Raw genomic sequence first — 10,248 nt, forward strand, 5'->3', positions numbered from 1 at the left:
ACCCATAAGCCTGTGAGGATCTTGCTTCATTTGCTTACTCTCAGTGAAGAAACAAAAAGAGAAAAATAGATGATCCATGGAAGAAAACTAAATAATACAACCGAACGATCCTCAATCATTGAAAAAAGAGAGAAAACAAACAGTGGGTGTGGATACATCTTGCTGCCAAAAAAGCTTATTTTTTCCATTCTCTTCTTGAATTTCTTCTCTGCTAGAGATGACAAAAGCTGGTTGTTTGGATGGATCTTGGAGTTGGTTGAATTGGGGGAGAACCTCAACCAAAAGAAAATGGCCCATGGTAGATAAGAGTGAAGGGAGAAAATGGCTAAGTATGTAAGAGTAATTTAAGTCATAACACTATAGTTAATGATATCATGATCATTTCAATTTCGATATTTGAATTAGATAACAGAATCAAGAACATTAGTGGGTAACCAATAATTTTTGGAATTGAAAACTAGTAACATTTGGCACTTATGGGGGAGTGTTTTCCCTAGAGTTTCAACCCACCTAAGTGGGCCACTAATTAAAAAACTCTACTTTTTGTTTATCTATTTTCAATCTTATTCCCACCTCAAAAGATTCAAGAATCAAAGAAGATGAGTGGCTATAGATGGTTAAAGAATAGGACCTTGAGTTTAAAATTCTCCATTTAAAGGAATTTTTGTCTTTTCTGAAAATTTCAATTTGTTTTTATTAGTACTTAATTGTGACTTGGGTATTATATTTATATAGAACGATGAGATTTGTCTTGTTCGACTGAGTGGAGGCCTGCAATATATTAAGTTAACGTTTAAATAAGATAACAAAAGGCTTTTCTAGCCAAAACTTTCTCTTGGTGATTGGTTCATCAGCAACAACAGATACATGTGATCAAAACATTGCTAATACAAGACCACCCGCTGCCGGAGGGATTAGTTTGACTGGGGCTCAAATCAAACTTTACCGAGAACAATGATCAACTTAGGACCTCTATACGTAAACTCACTGGTCGAAATAAACTTCAAGCCCCTCTTCAATCGGCGCCGTGGTTCCCTCCATCCGATTGGAGGTACCCATATCCTACCAAAAATCTTTGATATCGGATACTGGGTCCTTCAAGTTTGCGAAAAGATAATTTTGAAATTTTCTCTTTATATTTTAATGTTTTTTTTTTCTGTTAAAATAATTCTATCTTTGACCACTTATGGAGAATGGAATACATATGCATGCACCTGTTTACCCATTAGAAGAGGGAAAATAAATAAAAAGAAGCATATGCATGCACCTGAAATTAAAATTCCACCAAAGGTCACATAAAGTCATGGCTTTTCATTATCAGCAAAGAGTCAAAAGACAAGGACTTCTAAAATCTGGTAAAAGGGTTCAAAGTGTGCAAATTCCATTTGTACTCCTCCTCCCGTGTGTGATTTGACTTTATCACCTAATGTCATATCATATCACGTGTGTTAAAATATTTACTCCACCAACAAAGGTTGGTCCAAGTTAGTTGAGCTCACGATAATATAGTATGCATTAATTTATGTGGACTGCAAAGAAATCCACACGTGAAAGACTCACCCACATAACTAAAGAAAATGTGCAAATTCCTGTGTAAGAATAACACATCAGGATTAGTCAAATGCATAAGTCCTTGGACAACTCTTCTTACTAATAAAAATAATAAATAATTGATTGGCGTAATTAAATAAAAAACCTAAGAATATATATAGCAACAAGGATGGGACGCAATAAATCTAAGTGTATGTGAAGCTTGGTCACGTATTGGAATTGTTTTTTTGGAAAAAAAAAAAAAAAAGGGAGCCCACAGTAGTGGGAGAAAAAAATTGTTTATTTCAAGAATGATGCGTGGAGCTATTGGAGTAACACCGCAAATTAAAGTGGACCGGTGGTTTTTCTTTTTTTTTTAAACACACTTCTTTACAAACTAAAAACTCAAAATTAGGAAAGAAAGGTGCACGATCTCGCGAATTAAGAGGCTTGTGGGATTGACGTGGGGAGGCAGGGATGGCTATATTTCTGGGAGCGAACTCTTCACGGAGTTAGTTGAGACTCACATATAATATATTATACATTAATTTATGGTCCACTAAAGAAATCCACAAGTATTAAGTAACAATCTCTAAAAATAAATAAAGAAAATTTCAAATTTTCTTGTTTAAAAATAATACATCAAGAATAGCAAATACATAAATTCAGACTACTTTTTTACTAATAAAAATAATAAATAATTGATTGGCGTAATTAAACAAAAAACCTAGTATATCGTATAACAACACAGGATGGTGACGCAGGAAGACATGTAATTGTGAAATAGCATGATCACGTACTACTAAGTACGAAATTGTTTTATTAAAAAAATAATAATAAATAAATTGTGAACCCACAGTAATGGAAGAAAAAAAAATTGGACTTTAAATGATGCGTGGAGCTATTGGAAAGTAACATAAGAAAACAAATTAAAGTGGACCGGTGGTTTGGGCCTTTTAGCCCTTGAATATTAAGAGCAAGGTTTTCAAAATTGAATCAACAACACATTCTTTTTTTTCTTTTTTTTGGTACATATTTCATTCATACTGTAGATCACATGATATATGTTTTTTTAATTTGTTTTATTTTTTGAAAATCTCAGACCCATACAGTAATTTTTATTTTTTTTTGGGTAATTAATCCATTTTATTAGAGAACCGAACTAGTCAAGGGAGCAAGAGAGCATAACTCATGCAACTAAGGAGAGGAAATAAGCCAAGCAGTCACGTCCGAAAGAGACTAGGTTTTCTGGGCTAAGAGATCCGCTATTACATTGGATTTCTTAGAAATGTAAGCTACATTACAAGATGTAAAAGCACCACAAAGTACTTTAATATCATCAACAATGGCTGTTGCTCTCGAGGGGGGGGGGGGTTTATGCACTTAACCAATTCTAGACAATCAGATTCCACCATGACTTGATCCATACCATCTCCCAAAAGTGTGTAGAACGCCTAGTCTCATGCATAGTCCTTGGATCTCCTTGGTAGTACCCTTGGACATGGTTTTGATATGTTAAACAGTAGTGATCCATCGATCTAGTTGGAATGGGGCATTTTGAGGGAATATGTAAATATTCAAATCGGAAGCTTGAACTAATTGGTGGAGAGATGTCGACGGCTACCTCTCCTAAAGCTCCAGTTTTCGTTTTTTAAAGATGAATAAAGAAATTTATTACCAAGATTCAAAATGGGAAGAAATAAAAAGCATAAAATTGGGGGGAGGGGGGGTGAGAGGGGATTACAACCAACTAGGCAGTCGTAAAGAGAGCCTAGACCCTGGATAACAACAATCAATATATTCTTTTTGGGTGTCAAAAACTTAGGGATGGGGGGACGAACGACCGAAACCTAGCAAAGACATCAAAACAGATAACTTTCAAATCATGTCTATAAATTTGGAGTTTCCACTCCTACCAAATTGTTCTTTTCGGGTGTCAAAAACTTAAGGATAGGGGTGGGCGAACACTAAAACCTAGCAAAGACATCAAAACAGATAACTTTCAAATCATGTCTAAAAATTTGGAGTTTCCACTCCTACCATGAATAAGAGATTACGTCACTGCCACGTAAATATGTTCTAGTGGTTTAAATCAACACCTTTTAGTGACAATGTCATGTATTCGAATCTCGCTGGAGCATATTAGTATCCCAAATGAGAGATTAGGTCACCAAATGCCATCTTGCTACTCTATGAAAAAGAATTTCGCCAAACATATCAACAATAGAAAAAACTCTGCTTTCCTGATTCTTCTTCATTTATATGACAAAATATATCCCCACATTTTTACTTTGCTTACATCGTTGGATGTTGGAACTGAGTATCTTCTTGATTCATTTGGGGTTCTCTTTAATTAGCTTCTTTAACACACAATGAACTCATCTTTTGCAGCTACGTGACTTGGGTTAGGGTTTGCAATTCAATGTTTGTTCTAGGGTTCACATCTGAATGAAGGTGTTAAAGCTATCGAGAATCTTGATTTCATCGATTTCCACAGCAGCAGGAAGTTTGTCAGCATTTTCAGAGCATCTAATGGCGAAATCGGGCAAACAAATGTACACGAACATTGAATTGAAGTTCATCGATTCTTCTTTGAAACACAGCTAGAACCATAGTTTTTTTTGAACAATTTCTGTTTGATCCACTGGATATGAACGGCATTCTGATCCATTTGCTTTGTTTTGTTTTATTTTTTCCCCCTTTTACCTAAACAATGAGACATTTTTATGTGAAAGTTTTGTTAGTACAGGTTGCTGGCATGGGCATAGGGCTTTGAACTACTGATAGAAATGGGTATGTTCTTTCTTTATTTTGGGGAGGAGATTAATGACTAATGAATTAATGAATTAATCCTCAGTCGTCACAGCCTATCCCAAATTCTCAAAATGAAAACTAACCTTAAAACCGAGGTCAGGTGTTTTGGTTAAAATTTTGTAAAGGTGCAAATTTGACCCTAGCGGATCTGACATGAACTGACCCAAAGATTTTGATCTTAAGGGCAGATTAAGGCTAAAATATTCTGATCTGAACTAGAGCTAAGGGCAGACTTGAGATTATTCTTGGACGGGTCAAACCATTCTTGTTTAAATATGTGTCGCATTCAAGTTCAGATGCAATAGATTTCCCATTCCTGAAAAATGAAAAAACCAAACTTTGTATCCTAGCAATCCAGAAGCAGAAAGCAGGAATTGTCTGAGATGGTCATCAGTATCGACAGATTTAATTCCAAAATCTAAGAGGAAAACACGAGGAGACCTGAATTAAATATAAAGAAAAGCAACACAGACACCTAGAGGGAAGTGCAAAAGCATCCAAACCCTGCAAAAAATTTTATTTTCTATTTCTTCTCGGCTTCTGTTTCTTATTCAAACCATGGTGTTCCTCGAACCATCTTGGAGCATTCATGAAAAAACAGACCTTTCTGATCCAAATCCTCACCAACCCAGATACCAGCTCAGAAGAAATATAATATAATAATTTTAAAAGGAGAAAAAGACACAAAGTTTATGTGATCGTCGTTGCCTGCAACACAAACCAATGTGCAATCTTGGAATACAAGGTGTAAAGTGATGATTAAACAAATCATTGGACGGCATGACCATCCAATTAACACTCGTCAGATGTAAAATCATCTGGAAACCTGTGACAAAAAATTTTCGTGTACAGAGATCTAGTAGGGATATTAATCTATCTGAGCAAATATGTAGTGAGTTTCATCTTTCAATGGTTTATATTATATTCAATTTTAAAAAGATATAAACTTCAAAAGATTTAAGATGCACTGGGATAACCCTAAACAAATCATGTGACTCAAAAAATGGTGTATCTGCTCTTAAGATGCAGTGCTTTGATCTACCAGGAATTAATTGAACAAAACAAATCCATAGTTTAATCTCAGTTCAAGAGCAAAGTTTCAGATTTCACAAGAGACAGAAGGGGGAAGAAAAGAGAGGCCAAAACCACAGAGAATATAACCATGCATCAAGTAAAACTTCAATGTTGATTTCCCAGCCGGGATCTTCTCTCAACATATATCTAAATAGGTTGTGATTCTTGAATTCAGATCAAGAGACATTAAAAAGTGTTGATGACAAAATCACTAAACAAGTATAAAAACTTAGCACAGAGATGCTAAGCAAACTGATGTACAATTTAAATCAGATATCAACATGCATTGATCACCAATCGGAAGACAAACTGATATATATAAATCTTTGAGACGAAATGAAATGAATTGCATATTTCATGATTCCAACAGAAGGGGAGGAAAGTACACCATTCCAGAACCCAACATTAGGAGTTCCATCCAATGCCACATAACCAGAACAGTTACGAAGAGACGATGGGAGGAGATTCAAGATTGAGTTCATGGCTGCCAAATGCACAATGAGCTGATCTCATAGCATGCTGTCTGTTCTTGCAGGCAACCTCCTGAAATAGTTCAGAGGCACTGAGGGAAGCTTATGGCGGAATCTAGGATGCCTCAACACATAAAAACCTGTAATGAGGGCCAAAACACGAAATGGTGTTACATATAGCACTATGGCAGCAATGAAACAGAAAGTGACGAACAGAGCTGTAGCTCTTGGATCCCTCCAGCTCAACAGATTCTGCAACCTCTCACCCTGAGTTGCCAAATCACCAACCACAGTCTGTATCCTCCCAGCTACACTTCTCAAACGGTCATATCTCATTCTTACAAAATCAGCAGGGCGTGATGTTGGAAATGTGTCGAACTCTTCGTCCAATTCATCCAGATGTGCATTATCGGCATGAGAGAGACGAGTATCCATGTGTGGTGGGTGTCTTGGCCTCCATCGATAGTACCAAACCCCAATCAAGAAAAGGTAGAGAAAAACTGTAGGTAGAATCAACTCTGGATATAGTACCAATATTAAAAAGAGGATGTGAATAAGAATGGTTGTAAGAGGGTTTTTCCAGTGGCATATCTGATCAAACCATTTTCCAACAGCAATTAATCCACCAAGAACCCCCATAATCCTGAAAAAATTAGCTTTGCTCCTCCTCATACTCCACATATGTGAGTCAACGTCCAACATGTATTCCACAACCTCTTTCCTCAGAGGTGGCTCTGCACGGCTTAGCCGCATAGAGACAATCTGGGTGGCTTGGTGTCTCAAAATATCAAGCTGACTCACTGATAATGGATGAAGATAATGCATCTTAGGCAACATGGGTTGTGCATATAGATGCAACATATTTAGCAAAGAGGAGCAAGTAAACCTCACAGCCAACTGAATTTCACCCATCTTCTTGACACCTGAGGGATGTAATACCAGAAGAGGATAGGAGTGTGTGTAAACCCGATCAGTCTCGAGGGTAGATAGACGAACCCTAACCTTTCCAATTCTTGAATCCTTTGCTCCTCCAGCTTTATCTCCACCATGCAAGTGACAGTTATCGAACACACCAACTGTAATGACGGTGCAAGGATCATAAACCTCCCATGTGTATTGCTCATTCCACTTTGGAGTAGAGCTATCTATGATAGTTCTTGTTCGTACCCATTTCTGCCCATATTTGGCAACACAATATGCATCTGTCGTACCCCTTCCATCCTTGGTCTTCATAGGTAACAATCCCTGAGCACTTAAAATCCCCAACTCCAATACTCCAATGCTATGCTTCCACAACTGCTTAGCTGTTGGCCTAAGATCACTGCTGTAGTGTGTTGACTCATCCAGAACATGATACCCACCATCCAAACAGACCCTGAGATGAATCTTACTGGCGAATTTTATCTCCTTCTTTTCCCCATCTACAAACACATGCTTTTCAAGATTATACCATTTAGTGTTCGCAACCTTATTATTCAATCTTCTCTCCACATTCTGCAGAGGAATCCAACAATGCCCCAGAACTTCGTCTTTGTTAGATGCAACTCTATCTTCCACACTCAACACTAAGCGTTCCTCAAAAGGTTCTGCTGCCACAAACATCAGATCCTCATTCCACATTGGATTAGCATTCCTGCTTTGGGAAATTCTAGTTCTCATAACCTGATTACCAAGGACAACTTTGACAAAAACCTCTGGGAACCTAGTTTTATCACCAAGTAGTAGGTCCTGAGCTTCAATCACATTAACCCTAACATACCAAAGCTTGGGGGACAGGTATACCTTTGACCGGATGTTGGCAACCGCGTCGCTGCTAACAGAGGCCGCATCAGAATGCCACGCTTCAGGAAATGCTTCATCAGCCTGGGTGCCCATCCACACAGCCAACATGAGTTCCCCTTTACCTTTATCTCCCTTCTTCTCTTCCAGTCTGTACCATTGCGGTGCTAAAGGGCTGTCTGGAGGAACCCGCTTAGGGATTTCAGGTATATCGAACACAACTCGGCCAACAAAATCATCCTTTACCACATCCTTGTCCTTCACAGTAACCTCCAATTGAGAAGCCTGCAGTCGTTCATTTGAAAATGCAAAGACTTGGTTCCATACTGGGTTTGTCTTCTTCTCAAAATGGCGAGTGGTGCCCTTGTAGTTTCCTAGTCTCACTTCAACATAAGGATCAAGGCTTCCAGTTACATCTTTCGCAGGTAGGTCCTTGGCTTTGACAACCCGAACGTAGAGGTATTGCATCTGCTCAACCAGATCATAGGTGCTCGTAAGCTTGTCCCCAGTGACACCTCCACCACCAAGGTGAGGTGAGGTCTCCCTCAGGGAGTAGTCCTCGGGCGGAGGCCTATGCTGCATTTTCTATGCTCGAAAGAGAAGTAAATGATGTAACGGAAGGAAGAGACTCCTGAAACCGAACAACTTAAATGAAAATTTCAAAACTTTCGCACCCCTAGACAGTCGAACGAGTCATATAAACAGCCGTTGTTCTCAAAACCAGAGATTTTCTTCAATTTTTATCCCCCTACAGATTCGGAAACAGAGGAAGTAAACCGTTTCCCGTAATTTCTGGCTTTGTCGATAAGAGAGAAACCCGAGAAATTCAAAACTTTACAAAGCAAAATCGTTATCGAAAAATCGAACACAGGCCAACGAAAACTTGGAGAGCAGAGCCTATAAGACCGTTGGAACCGATCACAATCTCGTTGCTTTAACAAATGAAGCACGAAAGCTCAGAAAGAAAAAAACGAAGCTCCTTAGCAAAATTCCAGATCCGAAAGAAGGAAACCTGCAAAAAAAAAAAAAAAAAACAAACTGTAAGCCGTGAACAGAACCAACTGATCCTCGCTCCAAAGTCTACTCTCACTCATAATAGTCTTAAAACACTCAAGAAAACCACATACACATTCCAAGAATCTTCACACAACACAGAACAAAGAAACTCTTCCGAAAATTAAAAGAAAAAAATGGTTCCAGATCTGAGCACAGTAATGCTCCTGAAAATCGTAACAAAACCAGACAAGCTTCGAACTTCAACCTGACCACAACAACAATTCACACAGCGCAGATATCAGAGTTCCAACTCGTACTTCAAAAAGTTTTCCAAGTAAAGATCATATCAACAAACAAGTCGATAAAATCCACCAGTAAGAATGCAGAGAAATCCAAAATCGGAGAAAAATAACAAAAGTAACAGTAACAATATTGCAGTAATGGTACCTGCGAAGTAACAATTGAAAACACAAAGAAACTAGCAGAGACAACCGAGATTGTAGATAATCGATAACGTTGTTCAAGGTTCAGTAATGAAAAATTTGCATGGAGAAATTTAAAAAAAGAAAAAACAACAAAGAAAACACAGAGAACACTAGAAATATACCAAAGCAAGCAACCCATGAAATACCGAGATCTGTGAATCCACTGAAATGCAGCCAGACATACTCTGTATCTCCTATCTGTTTTTTTTTTTTTTTTTTAATAAACCGAAATAGAAATTCGAGACACACGTGTGAAGACTATGGTCGGGATTAGCACGTGCGATGAACTTTCTTTCTCCCTTTCGGTTACTTAAAAAGACTTTTAAGAGAAAAAATGAGGGAAAATGATTTCTGACATGCGGTGAAGCTTACAGTACTGCGCATGCTAGCAATTGGCTCAACTGGACCGGACTTTGAACCAGAAAAGTCCGGAAATATCAAATCCGGTTTAACTATCAGAGGAGCGCAGGATGGTGTGTGGGAAGTACAACTCAACCACTAGTGTCTTCTTGTCATTGTTCATAATTTTATGAATACATCACACTTAAATAAAAAATAAATAAATAAAAAGAAAGAAAAAAAGAAAGAAAAAAAGAAAGAAAGAAGGAAAGAAAAGAAAAGAATGAGAAGATCAAATGATATGGTGTAATATCTTGTAAAACAATATAACAAAATAAAAAAGACATAATTTTTCAAATATTGTTGAACTAATCTCCACTTTTCAAAATTTAGAAAACATTACTGACATCAAAAAAAGAAAAAGAAAAAGAAAAAAAGTTCCCAACATCGAAGGTAAGCAATGATGCAAAGGTTACTAACATCAAAAGCAAAAAATAATTCATAAACATAAACAATTTAATTATGTTAAAAATATTTAATCAAGTCATTATTGAACCCTTTATTTCTTAGAGTTCAATTCTTTTAAATCCATTAAGGTAGAGGTTTTTGCTTTCCTTATATTTTTTCATTATATATTAGCAAAGTAGGTTTGTACCAACGGGAGTTGGTTCAAGTGGGAGACTCACCCACCACAGCCAGGTGTGTGACCGTGGTCGAACATCAGATTCGACCGATTTGTCAAGACAAAGCCTTGAAAACTA

General features: G+C 37.4%; 1 protein-coding gene across 4 annotated transcripts; it reads right to left on the reverse strand.

Moving 5' to 3' along the window:
• Positions 1 to 5,053: 5,053 nt before the first annotated feature.
• LOC149003658 (FT-interacting protein 3-like) lies at positions 5,054 to 9,339 on the reverse strand. 4 transcript variants are annotated; one of them, XM_089137565.1, is made up of 3 exons: positions 9,111 to 9,260; positions 8,795 to 8,928; positions 5,054 to 8,679 (listed from the first exon to the last, which is right to left on the reverse strand). In XM_089137565.1, exon 3 carries the CDS (start codon positions 8,247 to 8,249, stop codon positions 5,928 to 5,930), a length of 2,322 nt encoding a protein of 773 aa, XP_088993691.1. In that variant the 5' UTR covers positions 8,250 to 8,679; positions 8,795 to 8,928; positions 9,111 to 9,260; the 3' UTR covers positions 5,054 to 5,927. The 4 variants fall into 4 exon arrangements, with proteins under 4 accessions (XP_088993691.1, XP_088993690.1, XP_088993692.1 ...); XM_089137564.1 differs by lacking the exons at positions 8,795 to 8,928; positions 9,111 to 9,260 and adding an exon at positions 9,271 to 9,339; XM_089137566.1 differs by lacking the exon at positions 8,795 to 8,928.
• Positions 9,340 to 10,248: the final 909 nt, after the last annotated feature.

This window comes from Hakea prostrata, chromosome 10 (assembly GCF_041222555.1).
Source record: "Hakea prostrata isolate BN-2017 chromosome 10, UWA_Hpros_2, whole genome shotgun sequence".
NCBI classification, from domain to species: Eukaryota; Viridiplantae; Streptophyta; class Magnoliopsida; order Proteales; family Proteaceae; genus Hakea; species Hakea prostrata.

Bases quoted from the DNA above. Each gene is read 5' to 3' on its own strand.
- LOC149003658 (XM_089137564.1), bottom strand. From the start codon at position 8,249: ATGCAGCATAGGCCTCCGCCCGAGGACTACTCCCTGAGGGAGACCTCA.